The following is a 22,669-nucleotide window of genomic DNA, read 5'->3' on the forward strand; positions in this document are numbered from 1 at the left end:
AATTGACAGCATAAGCTTGATAAAGGCTTATAGCTCTTACCAAACAAGGCTACAGAAGTACATTTATACATTTAATATAAAATACACCCTGGCTGTTGTCTTATTGTCTTATATACTCAATACTTACTTAATGATAATTGATCATAATAATTGACTAATTGATATTTCTTCTACGTTTTGTAAACACAATATAAAAAAGTTCTCACCTATTTTTTGACTGTGAAATATCTCGAAAATGTTGGACAGATCTAGAGTCTTACTCTTTTAAAGATGCTTAACGCCCATTTATGCTCAACCTTAAATACAGATACGGATACAGACGGAGCCTTCTGTCCCTGCTCTGCATTCATTTCGTCCGTATTTCTGCACGTTTCCATAAAGCTTACAGATACGGACCAAACGGAGCAGTACCACCGGAAACCATGGTGGGGCAGTGTTGCTGTCACTACTCGATACGTAGCTCTAGTGAGATACGAAGAAGAAATAACAATGGAGGAACTTTTTGAGGAAAGGTTGTGTGAGTTGGTTAGAAACTTTAAACATATGGTTTTTGTCTTTTATGCAAGAGGAACATTATCAATATCTCCTCCACAGTCGCCATGTTTGTTTTTGACTCTGCGCTGCCCCCTGGTGGATGTATTGGTTAACATCCATGCCAACGTAAAGGACGCATGGAAGTATGTGAGCAGTGACGGTAACATCATTTGAAAAGGACGTCCGTTGAGCATAAATGGGCCTTTACTCTGTCTAGTATTTTAATCTTAAAGATACTATTTGTCATTATCTATTGTATTGTGACTGTCTTTTTAGATTTTACTTTTATGTTCTTCATATATATTTGTGTTATTTCATGTATTTAATTTATGACCTTCCTCTAAACATAAACCTGCATCATCACAAACAACTATTGAACACATCACTGACATATAATCAGCTTTGGAGAATTGGAGATGCTTTAAGGAAGAAGTCATTTTAATGCAACTACTATCTGTCCCTAAACCCTAACCCAAACTCAACCTTAGCGGTGTTATTTATACAGCAGGGATTTATGACAGTTTTGTAAGGCACAGATAAATAATGTGTTGCTGCTGACAGAGGAATCGCTTGTATGTGTGGTTCTGAAGTTCATGGGCAGGAAACAAAAAACATTCAACAAGAAATAAGTTATAAAAACAAACTTACAGGAGAACTCTAAGAAAAGCATCAGTGTTGTTCATGTTGTGAAAAAGTCCAAATTCGGCCTGATTTGGACTTTAAGGACTTGTGAACTTTGTGAAACTGCTGCAGAATATTTTCACACTGAAAAGGCTCGAAAATAAACCGCTAGAAAAACGGATGGAAGCTTTAAATAAAACTGATGAGGGTTTTGTTTAGAAGACACAATTAATGAATCAGTATTGATAAGATCTGATGAATTCCTGATTGGATTCATTTAAACTCTCTCTCTCTCATTAATTAAAGTTTTCTTAAAGGCAACTTGGATACAGGGGCTTTAACTTTTACCCACAGGCTAATTAACAACACACACACACACACACACACACACACAGTGCAGGAGGCAGATATACATTATTGATTGTGTCCGTGAACACCAGCTGGGTTTTTTTTTTATAAAACCACACAACAACGCATTTCAAGTTCTGTGTTTCCTGGATTATGATTGATCTGTTGATAGATTTGGTGTTTCACTGATATTCATAGACCTTAAAACACTCAAGTTTTGCATTGTGTGACCTTTATGTCCAACACGCATAAAACTAGTCAACTATTTGTAGCATGAAGAAACAGAAATCACAGGATTCAAACAGACCTCAGTACATTATGTCTCACTTTAATATGTTTAGATAAGGAATGGTAGTTTTTTTTGAACAATCAATCTAATATCATTGTTGCTCTGTATTGATATCCTAAGTTTGTCCTTAGTGAGATACCGTCACGCCCCCCATGTGTTGTCATGATTTGTCCTGTGGTCTCGTGTGTTAGTATACAACAATTGTTTATTCAATATTCATGTTGTTAGCAACCTTTAGCAAACATCCATTTCCATTGTCTGCCACTTATCTAGGGTTGGGTCATGGTTTCATTATGCTGAGCAATGAAACCCAGACCTCCTTCTCTCCAACCAAACTCATCAGCTCCTCCTGCAGGTTCCGAAGGTGTTCCCAGACCAGGAGAGATATAAAACCCCTCAGCGTGGATGTGGAGGAGGATCCTAAGGGCCCATTTATGCTCAACGGACGTCCGTTTCAAACGATGTTACCGTCACTGCTCACATACTTCCATGCGTCCTTTACGTTGGCATGGATGTTAACCAATACGTCCACCAGGGGGCAGCGCAGAGTCAAACGTTTATGAAACAACAAAAAACTCAAAACCAAACATGGCGACTGTGGAGGAGATATTGATAATGTTCCTCTTGCATAAAAGACAAAAACGATATGTTTAAAGTTTCTAACCAACTTGCACAACCTTTCCTCAAAAAGTTTCGGCATTGTTATTTCTTCTTCGTGTCTCACTAGAGCTACGTATCGAGTAGTGACAGCAACACTGCCCCCCCATGGTTTCCAGTGGTACTGCTCCGTTTGGTCCGTATCCGTATTTAGGAAGGAAGGAAAAGAAGACAGGAAAGAAAGATGGACATTGGACCCCTTGGTGGGCCACAGGCCTCATGTCTGACATCCTTGCACTAGAGCTAGGTATGGAGTAGTGACAGCAACACTGCCCCTCCCATGGTTTCCGGTGGTACTGCTCCGTTTGGTCCGTATCTGTAAGCTTTATGGAAACGTGCAGAAATACGGACGAAATGAACGCAGAGCACGAACAGAAGGCTCCGTCTGTATCCGTATTTAACTTTGAGCATAAATGGGCCTTAACCAGATGCCCAAACCACCTCATCTGGCTCCTTTCAATGCGAAGGAGCAGCGACTCTACTCCCGAATGTCCGAACTCCTAACTCTCTCTCTAATGCTGAGCCCTGACTCTCTCAGGAGGGAATTCATTTCGGCCTCTTGTATCTGTGATGTCATTCTTTTAGTCACTACCCAAAGCTTGTGACTGTAGGTGAGGGTTGGGACATAGACTGACTGGTAAATTGAGAGCTTCACCTTCAGGATCAGCCCTTTCTATACCATTCCTATAAACCCTCCATGTTTGTGGGCTAAATGTCACAACTCAACAGAGGAGACAAGTCTGTGAGCTGCTGCCCCGCATGTCTTAGGTTTCTCCTCACTCTAACACACCTGATTCTAACTAGTAGCTCGTTATCAAGCTTGCCAAGGCTTGAGTTAATTATAAAGCGTAGTTCTCTAATGGGAGCTGGAACTCATAACTCTACTAAAATCATGACAGTTTTGACTTCTAATAGCAGCCAGACAACATGAGATAAACGCTGAATGAGAGATTGCATAGAGTTACAGAAGCTAAACAGAAAGTGATGTAATGACTTCAGATCTCTGTTTGCTTTTTTGTTTAAAACAGTGACAATTCAATACTATAAATAAGTGTCAAATAGCAAATAGCACACAGCCTTTGGCCCTTTAACAAAAATATCTCTCAACCTGATGAAAGTTGAATTTTCCCTTGTTTAGATTACATCAAATTTTCTTGTAAGTAATTCATGTTGTGTTTCAGTTTGTATTGTATGATATTTGTGGTCCATGCCATGTTAGCTTGTTTATGAGCTGATAAAATCTAGATCTTATAGTTTTAACCTTCCTGTCGTCCTCCCGGGTCAAATTGACCCCGTCTGTTTTGACTGTTCCTTCTTTCCTTCCTTCCTCCCTTCTCTCTTTCCTTCCTTCTGTCTGTCCTTCCTCCTTTCCTCTGTCCTTATTTCCTTCCTTCCTCCCTTGCTCTTTTCCTTTCTCCCTCCCTCCATCGTTCCTTCTTTACCCACTCCCTCCCTCCTACCTACCTTCCTTTCCTTCCTCCCTTCCTTCTTTCCTTCCTCCATCCCCCTTCCTCCCTCCTTTCCTTCCCTCCCCCCTACCTTCCTTCTTTCCTCTGTCCTTCTTTTTTCCTTCCTCCCTCCATAGTTCGTTCTTTACTCCCTCCCTCCTACCTTCCTTCCTTTCCTCCTTCTTTCCCTTCCTTCATTCCTTCATCCTTTCCTTCCTTCTTTCTCCCTTCCATCTTTCCTTCCCTCCCCCTTACCTTCCTTCCTTCTTTCCTCTGTCCTTCATTCCTTCTTTCCTCCCTCCATCGTTCCTTCTTTACTCCCTCCCTCCTACCTTCCTTCCGTCGTCCTTCCTCCCTTCCATATTTCCTTCCTTCCTCGAGGACAACAGGAGGGTTAATTAAAAAATAATGAATATATATTATGACGTCTATGTTACCGGACCTGCTGCTACTATAACCTGAATTAACATAGATGGATGGAGAGATGGATGGACGGGCAGTCGCTGACAAATTACAGTATGCTGGAGTGGAGCCACTGGCAGACTAACATATTCATTAAAACTGTCAAAAGTTATAACTTCTACAAGCATGACAGTAGCGCTGCTCTCACCCGCCTGCACTGATTTGTCCTTCACCTGCTGCTTAAAGAAATGGGTCTCTGAATGAGAAGGTAATTGTTCAGTAATTGTATTTATAACCTTCTGAATGTCAGATGTGCCTATGCAGATGTTTGGTGGTGGAAAATCGATGGAATTTTAATATTTTCTTTTACTTTTTGGGTGTTTTTAGGTGTGAAGTGATCAATACTAATGGAAAATTGAGGAAAATCAGTTTAACTTTAACTATTTATTGAAGTGATCCTAAACTGCGTTGGGCCTGTAGTGCTGTTCAGATAGATGAATAAAAAGGAAAGAAAACAATCAGCAGAGAGAAATAACAGAGACTCTGATTCAATTATACCTGACCGCTTGTCTCGGAGGGTTGCCACGGTAACTGGGACAACTGGTCATAAAAATTGCAGGCTAAACATAGACACAAACAATCACACACACACACACACACACACACACACTTGTCTCCCACTCAAACTCATGTGAACAAAAGCTCAGGGTGAAGCCGCTGAGATGAAGTTTTCATGATTCCTGCGGGGGAAATAAATAGTAGTCTTTTTGTGTGCAATACCCGTAACTATGAACACAACACACACACACACACACACACTGATGTACAGTAAACACACATAAAGAGACCAGGTCCTGTGGGTTTTATTAGTAGAGTTTGAAGGCCGCTGCTGGTGAAGGCTGAAACACCTCTAGAGTCAACAGAGAGTGTGTGGCGATGTTTTTTGAATGTGCTTGTTTACCATCTTCACCTCGCACAAACAGATTTCTTTCCGTCTGATGTAGGTCATGATATCTAATTTGCTGAGTTGAAAACAGCATCTTGTGAGGCCAATGGCCCTCCACCAGAATGGTTTGGCCCTGCAGTGAAGTCAGAAAGTTATTTTCCTTAGGCCATGTGAAGTTCTGCTGAAATTAAATTACCTTTTGTCTGCTACAGCAACAAATCTGCTCTTTAAATCACTTGTCCTGTGTTCTCCTTTGAGGGTGTTTTACATTATTTCAAACACCACTCCATCATTCACTTATGTAGCTGGAGTTGATACAGCAAATAAAACCTTCAATCTTCTGCAAATCATTGCATAAAGTGATAACATAGCGTTCTAGCAAAGGCAGAGCAGATGTCCCACTGAGCCTGATATCATCCTGCAACACAACAAAAGAGCCACAGACTCTGAACAATAATCCACATTAGCTTTCCTGCTAAAGTCTCCTTCTTATCCAACTTGACAAACATGAACACGTTTTACTGTTGCTGAACAAGCCACCACACAAGCACTCACTGGGGAAAAGAACACCTCTAACATTCATATTTATTCTTTGCACTAAATGTTACCTGATTTATATTGTTTGATGTACTGTTGTTGTGTTATATGTTCCTTTGTAAGGTGTCCTTTACCCCTTTTCCATCATGCTGGTTCGGAGCAGGCGGGGAGCTCCGGTTGTCTGAAATGAGGCCAACGTGGAAGTAACTTAGAGCTGCATTCTATCAAAAGGCCACCAGGGGGCGACCGTCTCTATACAAGTCAATGGAGAATTCACCAACTTCTCACTTGATTTCTAACCTCAGTAAACGTTTTCAAAATGTGTTTATGGTCTCAATCGCTAGTTCAAAGCCTTCTTCAATGCAGTATGATGTTCATTTGGGACATTTTGGCCTCCCTGATTTTATATTTGACGATAAAGCAGGGTATGCATTAGGGCGTGGCTACGTCCTGATTGACAGGTTGATTAACCAATGTCCTCGAGATCCAGCCCTCGCAACCATAGCAACCTCCCTGCTTCGCCCATGGCTCCGCCTCATGCCCATATAAGTAGAATCCGTGTTTTTATTTTTCCCAGCATGCACCTGAAATTTTCAAGATGGCGCTGCCTGGATTCGAAACTATTGGCTTCCAAGCAGCAGTTCAGTTCAGTTCAGTTCAACAGCTGAGAGGAGCGAGTGAGAGGACTTCCTGTAAATGTCCCGCCTCCAGAAACGGGGCTTATGTCTGTGGTTTGGAACTATGTCCAAGTCTGTCCTACGGATAGTAAATTTGCAATTTGCAATGACTGCAAAGCAGCATAATAAATATGTCAGTGCCATATTGGCAACAACATTGGTGACTCATTGGTTACTCTTTACATGTGCTTCTGCATTTGTATGTGCATGTATGTCAGCAAAAAGTGAGAAGTTAGTTGTTGAGTAACAAGACTGAAACGGAGAATTGGGGAAGTTGCAAAGACTACATTTATAAGGCCTTTATTATGTCATCTTCTAATGTTTAATAGTGTCTAATTCAGAATGCACACCAAGGTAGTCAGTGCTTCTGTGATAACAACCTTGCAAGTTGCAAACTGAGGAAAGCATGCAAAGTACTTATGTGAAACGAGATAATGTTAACCTACAAGATTTGTAGGGTAGATAAGGATTAATATGGGCGTTTTTTTTAATGTGGGCTCTGATATCATCTGAGAGTGGTTCGATTCACAAACAAGCAGTCAAGCATATACTGCACATGTGATATCCTGTATGGTGAGTAGTGTGTACTCATGTTTGTTGGGTCAAATGAAGAGGAAGAGAACAGCTCATCAACAGTTTACCAATGTATTTATTCACTATATTGAAATATGTAAAGCTCAATTATTGAAGATCAATGTTTTGTAACAGAAATTCAGTAAACATAAATAAGCTGCATCAAATCTTACAAACATAAAACAAACATACAACTGATATTTTTTATCAACTGAATTATTGTGAATTGACTGAATTGTGATGTAACCAAATGCTTTATGAAGGTGGAAGGTTAAACAAAATTAACAGGATAGTCAGGGTGACATCTTACACTTCAACATAAACATTAAAATCACACATACTGTAGGCATAATATTCTTTTTTTGTTCTTTTTTACTGTGAGCAGATGTACTGTCTGAGTCAGTTTCCACTTGCGCTCCACTTTTCTTATTCAGTGCTCAGTGTCTCTCCCCAGTTGCGTCAACTCTGCTTTCTTTCAAGATAAAGGAAGTGCCTGTGCTACTACTCTGCACAGGTACAGCAGAGTCATACTTCTGAGAAGTGTCTCTGTCCTCTGCCAGAGCGCTCTCAAAGACGAGGAATATAGACTGCTTAAGCTTCTTCTGGAATTCATCACACATGAAAACATAGAGAATGGGGTTCAGGCAGCTGTTCAGAAAAGCTAGACACGTAGTCAGAGGATATCCATGTTTAATAATGACTTTCAGTTGTGGGTTATCAGGAGTACTGAACTCTACAAACCTATAAACCTGATAGGGCAACCAGCACAAGAAGAATGCAAGAATGACAGAGAGAATGATTCGACGAGATCTCTGTTTCCTTTCACTTTGCTGGCGCCTTGTACGAACACTTATGGTCACATAAGATGCTGTTATTACCAGGAATGGGATGAGGAAGGCCGTAATAAACCGAAAAATAAGAAGGAACAACCACAGTGTCTTGTCCTTTGTATAAAAACAGGAAGTCTTCCCATTTTCCTCCCCAAGTTTGCGAAAAGTGGCATTAGGGATGCTGCAGATCATAGCTATCAACCAGATAACAACACTTACGAGTTGAGCTTTGCCAACAGTGCGATTGTTTCGTGCCCATACCACTGCACAGGTGCACAGGCAACGATCCAGACTTATGGCCATCAGAAAAAATACACTGGCAAACATATTGAGTACACTCACAAAGTTGTTGAGCTTGCACATGAAAAGTCCAAATGGCCAGTGGAAGTCTTGAGAGAGAGAAACTGTTAAAAAAATCAGGAAGGCTGTAAAAAGGAAGTCAGCCAGGGCCAAGTTGAGAAACCAAATTGAGTGGACTGTTCTCTTCATCCTGAAGCCTGTCACGTAGATGACTAGACCGTTGCCCACCATCCCAACCACGATGATCACACAGTAGATGACCAGATAGGCTGTTCGCACTTCACTTCTAATCCCATCATCCAAAAATGGTTCAGATGCAGTGATGTTATCTAAAAAACAAAGAAGAAATGGTAATTAAAGTCAACCTCGGCCCATGCTGCAACATGTAGTGAGAAAAATACATTTTAATTTAATCAATCAATTAATCTTTATATAGCACCAAATCCCAACAGAAGTAATCTCAAGGCACTTTTAACGGGAAGAAACCTCAGACAGAAACAGGCTCAAAGTGGGCAGCCATCTGCCTCAACCGGTTGGGGTTAACCACACAACGCAATTAATCAGATTTCATTAACTGCATACTTTTTGTAGTTTTTAGTACTGTATTTTCAAATGATTATTTTCTTTTCTCCACTGCACAGTAGTAGATTAGACTGGGAGTCACAGAATACTTAATATTCACTTGCAAGTTGACTTTCTCACTTATTTCAGTCAATTTTCTTGATGAGATAATACTATGGATTACATGCCTGACTGTAATGAAGGTTTATGCATACCATTTTAAAATGAGTTAAGCAAGAATTAATGCCAGATTAACTTCATGCTATTGCAGAGAGAGGTAATACATGTTTGAAATATCTTACCAGTGTTCATTGTTCTGCTGCAGCGAGAGTCCTTCTTCATACTAAGATGATCTATATCTTGTACTGCCTTTACTAAATATCTATCACTGATAGCTCCTCCTTCTCAGTGCATTCAACTTCCAATGAAACAGCACTGCTGCAATAGCATTGCGACATTCATGACCAATTAGATTCTAATCAGTGATTCTTTAGAAGTGATCCGAATCGCACTTTGGATACACACGCAATACTTATTAGTAGATCAGTTCATTGTTCACCAATTTCTCTAATGCACATAACATGTTTCATCTGTGAAAATCCTTGAAATGGTCCTATCTAGGTGCTACTCTGCTGGAGACACAACAGCTGAGAGGAGTGAGTGAGAGGACTTCCTGTTAAGGTCCCGCCTCCAGAAATGGGGCTTATGACTGTGTTTGGAAATATTTCCAACTGTGTTCTATGAATTTGCAATTTGCAATGACTGCAAAGCAGCATAATAAATATGGCAGTGCCATATTGGCAACAACATTGGTGACTCATTGGTTACTCTTTACATGTGCTTCTGCATTTGTATGTGCATGTATGTCAGCAAAAAGTGAGAAGTTAGTTGTTGAGTAACATGACTGAAACGGAGAATTGGGGAAGTTGCAAAGACTACATTTATATGGGCTTTATTATATCATCTTCTAATGCTTAATAGTGTCTAATTCAGAATGCACACCAAGGTAGTCAGTGCTTCTGTGATAACAACCTTGCAAGTTGCAAACTGAGGAAAGCATGCAAAGTACTTATGTGGAACAAGATCGTGTGAACCTACAAGATTTGTAGGGTAGATAAGGATTAATATGTGCGTCAAAGATTTTTGTTACGTTTTTTTAATGTGGGCTCTGATATCATCTGAGATTGGTTCGATTCACAAACAAGCAGTCAAGCATATACTGCACATGTGATATCCTGTATGGTGAGTAGTGTGTACTCATGTTTGTGGCCTTAAAGAAAGAGGAAGAGAACAGCTCATCAACAGTTTATCAATGTTTTTATTTACTATATTGAAATATGTAAAGCTCAATTATTGAAGATCAATGTTTTGTGACAGAAATTCAGTAAACATAAATAAGCTGCATCAAATCTTACAAACATAAAACAAACATACAACTGATATTTTTTATCAACTGAATTACAGGCAAACCATTATCTGATGTCTTAAAGTTATTTTATGATGATACATAGAAAGCTTTAAATGTTTTACATTCATAATTACACAAAGTGCTTCATATTTACATGCTAAACTCACAGTATACCCACAGAGGTGTTTTTGGTGCTTCTAGCTGATTAGACCTGGGTCCAGGCTGAAGCAGAGCAGATCTGGGGCTGTGATGTAACCAAATGCTTTATGAAGGTGGAAGGTTAAACAAAATTAACAGGATAGTCAGGGTGACATCTTACTTGTCATGAGTAGACACTTTAACATAAACATTAAAATCACACATACTGTAGTAATCTAGTTTTTCTTGTTTTTTACTGTGAGCAGATGTACTGTCTGAATCAGTTTCCACTTGCGCTCCACTTTTCTTATTCAATGCTCAGTGTCTCTCTCTCCTCAATTGCGTCGACTCTGTTTTCTGTCAAGTTAAAGGAAGTGGCTGTGCCACTACTCTGCACAGGTACAGCAGAATCAGACTTCTGAGAAGTGTCTCTGTCCTCTGCCAGAGCGCTCTCAAAGACGAGGAATATAGACTGCTTAAGCTTCTTCTGGAATTCATCACACATGAAAACATAGAGAATGGGGTTCAGGCAGCTGTTCAGAAAAGCCAGACTCGTAGTCAGAAGATAACCATGTTCAAAAATGACTTTCAGTTGTGGGTTATCAGGAGTACTGAACTCTAAAAACCTATAAACCTGATAGGGCACCCAGCACAAGAAGAATGCAAGAATGACAGAGAGAATGATTCTACGAGATCTCTGTTTCCTTTCACTTTGCAGGCGCCTTGTACGAACACTTATGGCCACATAAGATGCTGTTATTACCAGGAATGGGATGAGGAAGGCCATAATAAACCGAAAAATAAGAAGGAACAACCACAGTGTCTTGTCCTTTGTATAAACACAGGAAGTCTTCCCATTCTTCTCCTCAAGTTTGCGAAAAGTGGCATAAGGGATGCTGCAGATCATAGCTATCAACCAGATAACAACACTTACGAGTTGAGCTTTGCAGACAGTGCGATTGTTTCGTGCCCATACCACTGCACAGGTGCACAGGCAACGATCCAGGCTTATGGCCATCAGAAAAAATACACTGGCAAACATATTGAGTACAATCACAAAGGTTTCGAGCTTGCACATGAAAAGTCCAAATGGCCAATAGTCTTGATAGAGAGCAATGATATAGAAAATCAGGAAGACTGTAAAAAGGAAGTCAGCCAGGGCCAAGTTGAGAAACCAAATTGAGTGGACTGTTCTCTTCATCCTGAAGCCTGTCACGTAGATGACTAGACCGTTGCCCACCATCCCAACCACCGATATCACACAGTCGATGACCAGATAGGCTGTTCGTACTTCACTTCTAATCCGATCAGACGCAGTGATGTTATCTAAAAAACAAAGAAGAAATGGTTATTAAAGTCAACCTCGGCCCATTCTGCAACATGTAGTGAGAAAAATACATTTTAATTTAATCAATCAATTAATCTTTATATAGCACCAAATCCCAACAGAAGTAATCTCAAGGCACTTTACACAGAGCAGGTCTAAACTGTACTCGTCAGGCAAGAAAAGACTCTCTTTTAACGGGAAGAAACCTCAGACAGAACCAGGCTCAAAGTGGGCAGCCATCTGCCTCAACTGGTTGGGGTTAACCACACAACGCAATTAATCAGATTTCAATTAACTGCATACTTTTTGTAGTTTTTAGTACTGTATTTTCAAATGATTATTTTCTTTTCTCCACTGCACAGTAGTAGATTAGACTGGGAGTCACAGAACACTTAATATTCACTTGCAAGTTGACTTTCTCACTTATTTCAGTCAATTTTCTTGATGAGATAATACTACGGATTACATGCCTGACTGTAATGAAGGTTTATGCATACCATTTTAAAATGAGTTAAGCAAGAATTAATGCCAGATTAACTTCATGCTATTGCAGAGAGAGGTAATACATGTTTGAAATATCTTACCAGTGTTCATTGTTCTGTTGCAGCGAGTCTTCTTCATACTAAGATGATCTATATCTTGTACTGCCTTTACTAAATATCTATCACTGATAGCTCCTCCTTCTCAGTGCATTCAACTTCCAGTGAAACAGCATTGCTGCAATAGTGTTGCGACATTCATGACTGCATGAAATGGCCACATCAGATTCTATCTCTTTAGAAGGGATCTGAGTCACAATACTTATTAGTAGATCAGTTCATTGTTCACCAATTTCTCTAATGCACATAACGTTTCATCTGTGAAAATCCAGACATAAATATTATATATGTATTATATATTGAACTGAGGGAACATAGACACGCTCCCTCAGGTCGTATGGTCTCCATGTGGTATCTGACATGCTCAGACTTAACGTAACTAGGGATGTCCGATATTATCGGCCGATATTTACTTAAAAATGTAATATCGGGAAGTATCTTTTTTTATAACTGATGTTTGTCCTGTAGGCTTCAGTATTTCCGAGGCTGCATGAACGCAGTATGGGACGTTTACTGGCGCACAACAACACGCTAGACTCGTGGGTCGCTAACCGTGGCTAACAAGTTCATAGCGTCCACCGCCATCTACACGAACACACAAACAGAAACGAGGTTTACCTCTTGTTGTCATTTTCTCTGTTATATATTCGGCGAGTCACCTCTGTGATGTCACCATCAGAGTTCGGTGGGTCCTATCTGGGTGCTACTCTCCTGGAGACACAACAGCTGAGAGTAGTGAGGCAGAGGACTTCCTGTAAAGGTCCCGCCTCCAGAAACGGGGCTTATGTCTGTGGTTTGGAACTATTTCCAAGTCTGTCCTACGGATAGTAAATGATGCAAAGCAGCATAATAAATATGGCAGTGCCATATTGGTACTTTTTTCCATAACTAAAGTTGAAGTTGTTCTCTTATTTTGCACAGACAGTGTTTACATGTGGAAAGCCATGTTGCATTTATGTTTGCATTCGGTGGGGCATCACAATACAATTAGGCATAATGTGTTAATTCCACAAAAGGAGATATTTTATGTTGTTAGCAGGCAGGGAGTTCTGGTCCTCTGAAATGACGCCAACGTGGAAGTAACTTAGAACTGCATTCTATCAAAAGGCCACCAGGGGGCGACCGTCTCTATACAAGTCAATGGAGAATTCACCAACTTCTCACTTGATTTCTAACCTCAGTAAACGTTTTCAAAATGTGTTTATGGTCTCAATCGCTAGTTTAAAGCCTTCTTCAATGCAGTATGATGTTCATTTGGGACATTTTGGCCTCCCTGATTTTATATGTGACGATAAAGCAGGGTATGCATTAGGGCGTGATTAACAGGTTGATTGCCCAATGTCCTCGAGATCCAGCCCTCGCAACCATAGCAACCTCCCCGCTCCGCCTCTTGCCCATATAGAATCCATGCTTTTATTTTTCCCAGCATGCACCTGAAATTTTCAAGATGGCGCTGCCCACATTCAAAACTATTGGCTTCCGAGCAGTTGTTACCTAACAGTTGTGGTGTAAAAAGCCTGCATATATCGGTATCGGAAATTAAGAGGTGGGGAATATCGGAATATTGGATATTGGCAAAAAAGTCAATATCGAGCATCCCTAAGCGTAACCCTTCACCCTCAACAGTCAATCAACTTTAAACCCTGCTTAAAAGTCAAAATAATAGCTCTCTTCTTCCCAGCACCGGTCAGCCCAACTGCAACAGAAATAGTAGAAATGTCAGTGGAGCATTGAGTGTAAATACAAGTGATAACCAAGACTGAAGCAGCTGTATTGTTGCTATGGCTACCTGCAGTTTATTAAATGTTAAGCAAAGATTTAAAGTAGTGTTTAAACTGCTGACTGGAGCGTTCCCAGGTGTCATCGCATACGTTTTTACCAGACAGTGATATTAACGCCATGAACCACCTGTTCACACGTCACACTGTCTGCCTGTAAGCTCTGATATCCAGATACGGGAGCTTTTCTACTATGATGATGGTTTATTTTTATTTCATTACTTAAACTTTTATGGCTTCAAACTGTTTTCAAAAGTCTAAATTTGTTGTTTTCATGTAGCTGAAAACCTGTGACGTTCTTAGTGGCTATAACTCTCCTGAGACTGTAAACAAAGCCTGTCATTGGTTGATTGACAGTCCTCATTCATCTCTGTAATTGTATTTCACCACTGCCATTTAAAAAAAATTACCTTGCTTCCAATGTGTGTGTGTGTGTGTGTGTGTGTGTGTGTGCGTGTGTGTGTTTTGGCATCAGAAAACAAACCTCGCCTTGAGGTATTAACCAAGTCAGGCCTCATTACACACACACACATTTTGCCTCATTACACACACACATACACACACACACACACATTTCCTCTCTTCCTCTCTCCTTTGTTTCACCTCTCGTTCCCTCTTTCATTTTATTCTTTCTTTCAACCGTGAAATCCATTCAATCTTTTTAGTCTGTAGAGTTTCAGGACGTACAGTGAGAGTCAATACACACACTCAGAATACTGATGGATGCACGAGATTCTACATTTATTCTGACAAGAGGAAAATACTTTTTACATATGATACATACAAACATGAAAACACTGACTCAGTGTTGTTGCCTTCTGCTGCTGTTTGTGTTTCTTGGCAACGTTTAAACAAAGACTTCAACATGACACATTAAACAATATATTTCACACAGGAGAATTAAACACAACTGCAGAAATGAGTTCATTAAAAAAAAAAGAAAAGTAATTCTGCTGTCAACACAAAAAGGAGAAGCCCTGTGAAGACTCAGCAGACTCTGGGAATCAATTAACACGGTTTATACACTCGCTCAGTAGGTTTTAACATTAATGTCATAATGGCCACTTGAATAAGTCTATAAATCTGTGGAAATTGCAGCAGTGTTATTCATCTATCTATCCATTTTCTGTCACTTATCCAGGCTACAGTCTTGGTGGCAGCAGGCTCAGCAAACTAGCCCATATGCCTTTCTCTCTCTAGATACTTCCTGCAGCACCTCCTGGGCAATCTTGAGGGGTTCTCAGGCCTAATGGGATATATAATCCCTCCTGTGTGTTCTCAGTCTGCCCCAGGGGTTTCTCCCAGTTGGACGTACCTCCATGGAAGCACAGAAAGCCTCCACAGTGAAGTGTTTGAGGAGGCAGCCTAATCTCCAGCCCTGACAGCCTCAACTGGCTCCCTTCAAGGCGAAAGAGCAGCGGCTGTGTTTTGTTTTGCTCCACCTGGACGTTTGAATTCCTCACCCGATGAACCTCTAACTGATTTACAGTGTTTCCACGATCTCATCCTCAAGGTCACAACCCCAAAGTTTGTAGCCGAGAGCTGGAAAGGAGATCGACTCATAAATCAAGAGCTCAGTGTCTGCTTTGACTGCTATGTTCATGTTATTGTATGTATGTAATGCTGAAATATATTTCCATTAACATTTTCGCATGAAAAGTCGACTTAACTGCAAAACACGAGTCAAAATAAATGTTTGCTCATAAAGCAGCCGAGGAGCTTGGAACATTGTAAAACAGCCACCATAAATAGGCTACTACCAAAAATATTACAACAATAACAGTCGGCTTTATTAAAGTATTATATTTTCATATTGTGTGGCAATATGGTGACTATGAAGACTTTAAAAAATACATATTACATAAATTATGCATACACACACATATATACATATATATATATATATATATATATATATATATATATATATATATATAAATAAAAGAGTAAGTATATCATCTGTTGGTGCAAGCAATTAAAGTTCTCCATCAGAAAACAAATGAGCATATTTCCCAAAATGTCAAACTACCCCCATAACTCAGCAGCATTAGTCTTCCATACAGTAAGATAAGTGTGTTAAAAAGTCCAACAGCAGCAGCAGCAAAAACACTAATGACAATCACCTAAAAACACTCACAACAAATGAGTAGTGTGATATTTCTCTCTGTCTCTCACCCTCTTTCATTAGTGCTGATGTGTGTCACCTAACCGAGCCGTTCGATAGCCAGCAGTCTATAACACAAGTGCAAACTGAAGGAGCTCATCCATTTAAAAGCCATTATGCACACACGCACACACACACACACACACACACACACAGTCCAGATCCTCACAACACAAATACATTACAAAAAAGGTCATTAAGAATATATTAGAGGTGTCGATGTCGTTGTAAATTCACAACATATTAGAGAAGTCATTAAGAAATGTGGGTCAACACACACACACACACATACACACACACACGGACAGAGGTTATTAATGTCATTCATGAATGGGACCGACAATCCAGAATGGCTAAAGCAAGGTGTGTGTGTGTGTGTGTGTGTGTGTGTGTGTGTGTGAGTGAGTGAGTGTGTGATGGATGGACCCAGGTGTGAGTGAAGCCCCACCTGCTGACTTTGCAACAGAACACATTTTGTGTTTTTTGTTCTTACAGATTTTAGTGTGAGTGTGTGTGGTCGTAACTCTCCCCTACCATTATCCCATTTCACATCAATACTCAACAAAATGTGTTGTTTTGTGAAACCACTTACTTGCCTCAACTTGGAGCTCTGTTTGTTGAAACACGAGTCTACAGCCATGGCAGCAGCTCTGTGTGCTAACATTAGTGTGCTAACATGCTAACAAATGACAATATTAACATGCTGATGTTAAGCAGTTAACACTCATCAGGCTTTTTGCTGAGTAGGTTTGAACACATACCTCTTTTCCACCAAAGCAGTTCCAGTGCTGGTTCTGGGTCTGTAACCGGTTTTCCTGTTTCGACAGACAAAGAACCGGCTCCCGGCCAGAAAAAACGGTTCCAGAGTGGCACCAGTTCTTTGCTGGACTAGAAGAAAGGACCAGTTGCCTTAGGAGGGTTAGGTTATTGAGAGCAACCACAACAAACAAGACCGTGTGGTGAATAGATAAGGAGTGAATAATCCCTTGAGCATTTGACTGATGGTGAAATTCATACACATTTGCGTTGTGAGTTAGCTGTGCTCTGCCGGCTAATGTTAGCTTACAACAAAGTCTAACGTTAGCTAACAACAAAGGCTAACATTAGCTTACCACAAGGGCTAACATTAGCTTACAACAAAGGCTAACATTAGCTAACAACAAAGGCTAACGTTAGCTTACAACAAAGGCAAACGTTAGCTTACAACAAGGGCTAACATAACCATCTCAATCCTGTCGAGCAGCACAAATACGTTGTTGTTGCTTTGAAGCTGGAGCGAGTTTTTATAGGAAAGCAGCGACGTCTTCCCGTATAACTGACGCATTGCCGTGGAAAAGCAAGTTGGTTCTCAACTGGTGACTGTGAACTAGCACCAGCACTACAACTGCTTTGGTGGAAAAGGGGTAACAGGGAATTTGCCTTGTTGTTGGGCAGAATAAACGTTCAAAACCAGAAGGTAACAGAAAACACCACTACCATAAGAGTCAGATGATCAGTATGGAGTCATAGGAGTGCCATAAAAAGAATAAATACGTAAATAATAAATGCAGAAACATAAAGACATTTTTAAAAAATCCATGTGTTTCATGTAGTTCTACATTTTTTTTGTATATTTATTTATTTTTGCATATGAAGTACTCTTTTCTTCTCTGTATGATTTATTTATTTTTATGATATTATATATGAGGTCTGCAGAAGGTTTGAGTATTGATCTCCTTTATGATGTAGCTCTTCTCTATTCCTTCACTGAAAAACTCCATCCATCCATCCAATCATCTGTCCTGGTCTCAATAATGATGGCAGAAACTCTACAACTGTAATACTCAGCTGTCAATCACACTGTTGAAAAAAATAAGATAAAAATATATAAATAAATAAATATGATTTTCTCCACACATTTTCACAGGTGCTTTTTGGTTCTCTTTAACTTCTGGTATATTTAGTGTCGTCATAGCAGGTACTGTAAATGGTACATGAAACATCAATGGCTCGGTCACAATACCAGGAACTGAAGACTGTTAATGAAACTCAACTGTTGCACCAGTGCTTTTCCTGCTAGCTGTAAAATACAACATGTTGTCCTAATAGGAAACACACAGGTATTTCTAATGACATTAACATGGCTCAGTATGTGGAAAAAGGGAACTCCAGTTTTACTGATTCATTCACACATAAATACTTCTGCTTATCTTGGTTCTGCTAAACCGCATTGTTATTGTTGCTTATAGACGAAGTTCATTTGAAACCCTTCCTCATCAACTTTGACGGAAAGCTATGATGAAATCTGTTTGCAGCATGAATCCTGCTGCTGACATTTTCACACTGACTCACAACACAATGACACTCATCACCGTCTATGGTCAATAGCTCCATCACAACAATATGGCCAATGCATTTGAAAAAATATGCTTCCACTCACCAAACCTGATGGCCCACTTGAAGAGAAAGGCGGTGTTGCAGTTCTTCATCGGGCAAACTTCTCCATGACTCAATCTGCTGTCTTTTGATGGGCAGCATGGCAGTTGTTCTCGACAGGGCCGTCTTACAAGCACAACGCTCAGTGTGGCTGTACAGACCGGTCAGCTCACACTTCAACTTTCCCTTGTTTCCTACAGGTCACAGTTTCACAGCACAGTCCAGCTCAGATGTAGGAATGATGGAACAAATTGTGGGAAAAGCGAGTAAACCAGCTTTGCAGCAATCAGGTGGTCACTTCTGTTCCACCTCCACCTCCAGATGACTCATACACTCGTGGCCCCGCAGTGCTGTTTTGTATTTTCCACACAGTTTAATTCATGTGATGATCTGACTGAACTCGTAACAGTTTTCCTCTACTTGTTTGTTATTCTGCTCAGTTAAACACCTGTATGCACTGTCAATTTGGGTAGCAACATTTACGCGTGTTTCAAACCTGTGTTTATGTATGAAATACAATTTAATTTTCTTTCGTTATCTGGTGCTACCTAACAACGCTAACCCTAACCCTAACGCTTCTTGCTGATTGTAAACTCCAAGCTAGTGACACCACTGCAACGTCATTTGAAATATCCCACAGTTGATCGTCTGTCTGTCAGACAGCGAACCAATCTCTGAAATATGGAATATGAAATGACACTGTAGTGGAGCTACAGGCTGTCTTCCCCACCTATCATCAACATATATACCAGTAACTGAAGACTTTTAATGAAATTCAACTGTTATTAATTGCACCAGTACTTTTCCTGCTAGCTGTAAAATGCAGCATGTTGTCCTAATAGGAAACATTAACATGGCTCAGTATGTGGAAAGAGGAAACTCCAGTTTTACTGATTCACACATGAATATTTTTGCTTTTGCTGGTTCTGCTAAACCACTCTGCATTGTTATTGCTGCTTATTGGTGAAATTCATGTTAACCCTTACTCATACACTTTGAGGAAATCTTTATGATGAAATCTGTTTGCAGCATGCATCTTGCTGCTGATATTTCTTAACTCCATTTTTGTCTGTTCTCATTCATATTGTCATATATTCTGGCTTCTTTTCATGAGATCCTTGCTGCTGCACTCTGTACCAGTTTCAGCCATGATGAAGAAATCTGTTTTTGCCAAGAATAAATGTAATCACAGGATGAGATAAAAGCATCTTTCTTTGACCAGGTGAATGGAATATTTCATTAAAAGAAGAAAGCAGATATATCACAATTGGAGCATTGTAAAAGCAGTCAGTCAGACTGAGCTTTAAACTGATTGACAGACTCCCAGCTTTGTGAAGAGATGAACTGTGTGTTTCAAATGAAGTAACCTCTGGCTTAACGTTTAGTTGAAGGAAATAATGAGACAACCAGCTTATCCAAACTGAACAAAAAGGTTCCAATAGATACAGACAGCTGGGTGTGAGTACAGACCCAGACTCTATTAAGCTCGAAAAATAATCTATACAAAAGATTTGTTCATTAATTTTGGCCACCTAACCAGAAAGGCTCATTTCAATCAAAATTGTTGAAGCAGAGCTCAGTTTCTCTTCTGTTGTATTTCTGACGAAGTAGCTGCTCAACTATACTGAAGTGTTTGTTGTATTTTTAAAAAACATTTGCTGTTACCACAAAAACTACAGATGTCACCTAAAGAATAATACCTTAATTATCAGAGGTGGAAACAGTACTCACATTATGTACTTTAGTAGAAGTACAGATACTCACGGGGTCGGATCGGTTTTCTATCGCTTATCTATCTATAATTTTTTTATAACGTCACCGAGGTTGAAAGTAACGAGCATGTTTTGACAATATAAGGAATAGAAAGTACAGATATTGTGTTCAAATATAGGGAGAAAATACTCAAGTACAGATATCTGGAAAATCTACTTAAGTACTTAATCTACTTCCCACCTCTGTTAATTATTGATTATTAGTATGGGGCACTGAGTCTTATTTATTACAAATAAATAAAGTATGATGTGATGAACGTGTCTTTACTTGTCATTTCCTAAACGTACATTAACCTTTTCACTCCTCCCTAATGTTTCTGTTAACTGTGGCAGATGGTACAAAGCTTTATGCAGTACTAGGGTCCTTTGATTTCCGCAATCACAGAATTGCAGACGGAATCGCGGAATTGGCCGATTAAAAAGGAATTTAGTTTTAATGTGGAATATTGTGGAATTTGACATAATTTGACTGAAATGCTGTGTTGTGCTCCATTTTCGTGTGGAAGAGGAACGTATGTCTGGGGAGAACTGCACGGAGGGAAGCAAATCTGGGTGCCACAACAAGCCCCCTCCACACAGTGAGCCCATTCCTCTTCAAAACAATGTAAGCATGGGAAAGTGAAGCGAAAAAACTTTGAAAACTCGAGTCTAACCCCTCAGTACAGAGCCGAGCAGTTCCTGAAGGACTTCTATGTGTCAGGTGAACTGTTGTTTTGCAAAAACACACAGTTTTTATTAGTAAAATAAGAGTAAAAGGTAAAAAAAAAACAGGATTCACAAAAAATAAAACAGAAAAAACGAAATTTGGGAAAAAATAAAACATATTTGATAGGGCCCTACAGTACAGTACAGGCCTGTAATGAAACCGCCTGCAGCTCAGTTGCATGTGGAAATGACCCAGTATCTCACCTGTCTGTTGCCCGCAGGTGTAAAATTCAACTAACACTCTTTAAGTAACATAAACAACATTCAACTGTTTGTGATTGGATGAAATGAGATGCTGTGGTCCAAAATGATGAGTGTGGCACATTCTTGTTTTCAGTGTGTTTTTAGGTCAGGTGGCTCAAGTGTTTTAATTTACATCATTATTCTCTCTTGCTACTGTTACTGCTACTTGTTTGTTTTTTTAACACGTCACGCATGTCTCAAGCCTAAATTAAGAATGAAATATTGCATCATCATGAGCTGACACAACCAAGCTCAGAAGAAATGAGCCTATAGGGCCTTAAGAGAAAAGCAAACAGCTTGACACCAATGAAGACAACGAGTCATACAGAAAACTTCATCAGGTAAACCAATCCGACCCATGACAACGATCTTATTAGATAAACATGAACACAATGACACTCATCACCGTCTATGGTCAATAGCTCCATCACAACAATATGGCCAATGCATTTGAAAAAATATGCTTCCACTCACCAAAGCTGATGGCCCACTTGAAGAGAAAAGCGGTGTTGCAGTTCTTCATCGGGCAAACTTCTCCATGACTTTGGGGATGAAGTCCAGTTGTTATTGTGGATGGATGTTAGCAGAAGCAGAAACAGGGCCGTCTTACAAGCACAACACTCAGTGTGGCTGTACAGACCGGTCAGCTCACATGTCAACTTTCCCTTGTTTCCTACAGGTCACAGTTTCACAGCACAGTCCAGCTCAGATGTAGGAATGATGGAACAAATTGTGGGAAGAGCGAGTAAACCAGCTTTGCAGCAATCAGGTGGTCACTTCTGTTCCACCTCCACCTCCAGATGACTCATACAGTACACTCGTGGCCCCGCAGTGTTGTTTTGTATTTTCCTCAGTTTAATTTTCTTTAGTTATCTGGTGTTACCTAACAAAGTATCCCCGTTTTTCTGATTGTAAACTCCAAGCTAGTGACACCACTGCAACGTCATTTGAAATATCTCACAGTTGATTGTCTGTCTGTCAGACAGCGAGCCAATCTCTGAAATATGAAATATGAAATGACACTGAAGTGGAGCTACAGGCTGTCTTCCCTACCTATCATCAATTTCATTTGAATTCAGTTAACACACAATATTTCCCATGTATAATACTTATAGTCATTAATTTGGCCAAAGTTTACATTCATAAAATGAAATTCTTGAAGATTACCATCATAAACAAACTGACCTAAACATTTAGCTTCAAACCCTACTAAATTTAAAAATCACAAATTAACTGCAAATGCTTTAGGATTATGGCATCTATATCACTGTAGGTCTACTGTGGAGTCTGAAGCAGCATAGCAGAGACATATACACATGAGATAAACTCCTAACATAAATATATATAATTTGTTTGCAGTCTTCTTTCTGGTATGCCCCACCTGCCCCTAATGACCA

At 39.9% G+C, this 22,669-nt stretch overlaps 2 protein-coding genes across 2 annotated transcripts; both read right to left on the minus strand.

Annotated features, from left to right (window-relative positions):
* Positions 1-7,469: 7,469 nt before the first annotated feature.
* On the minus strand, positions 7,470-9,065 carry LOC128353125 (chemerin-like receptor 1). Its single transcript, XM_053313811.1, has 2 exons — positions 9,026-9,065; positions 7,470-8,491 (listed from the first exon to the last, which is right to left on the minus strand). Exons 1-2 carry the CDS (start codon positions 9,063-9,065, stop codon positions 7,470-7,472), a joined length of 1,062 nt encoding a protein of 353 aa, XP_053169786.1.
* Positions 9,066-10,576: 1,511 nt separating this feature from the next.
* Positions 10,577-21,795, minus strand: LOC128353126 (chemerin-like receptor 1). Its single transcript, XM_053313812.1, has 6 exons — positions 21,747-21,795; positions 18,557-18,746; positions 16,899-17,025; positions 16,730-16,816; positions 15,289-15,451; positions 10,577-11,595 (listed from the first exon to the last, which is right to left on the minus strand). Exons 1-6 carry the CDS (start codon positions 21,793-21,795, stop codon positions 10,577-10,579), a joined length of 1,635 nt encoding a protein of 544 aa, XP_053169787.1.
* Positions 21,796-22,669: the final 874 nt, after the last annotated feature.

Source organism: Scomber japonicus, chromosome 23, assembly GCF_027409825.1.
Source record: "Scomber japonicus isolate fScoJap1 chromosome 23, fScoJap1.pri, whole genome shotgun sequence".
Classification (NCBI taxonomy): Eukaryota; Metazoa; Chordata; class Actinopteri; order Scombriformes; family Scombridae; genus Scomber; species Scomber japonicus.

Excerpts from the sequence above, each read along its gene's own strand:
- LOC128353125 (XM_053313811.1), bottom strand. The coding sequence starts at position 9,065 with ATGAAGAAGGACTCTCGCTGCAGCAGAACAATGAACACTG. Across the intron at positions 8,492-9,025 it reads CAGCAGAACAATGAACACTG|ATAACATCACTGCATCTGAA; the intron begins GTAAGATATTTC and ends TTTGTTTTTTAG.
- LOC128353126 (XM_053313812.1), bottom strand. The coding sequence starts at position 21,795 with ATGAAGAACTGCAACACCGCTTTTCTCTTCAAGTGGGCCATCAGCTTT. Across the intron at positions 16,817-16,898 it reads ACTGCTTTGGTGGAAAAGAG|CATGTTAGCACACTAATGTT; the intron begins GTATGTGTTCAA and ends GTCATTTGTTAG. Across the intron at positions 15,452-16,729 it reads AGAGCTCCAAGTTGAGGCAA|TTAGAGGTTCATCGGGTGAG; the intron begins GTAAGTGGTTTC and ends ACTGTAAATCAG.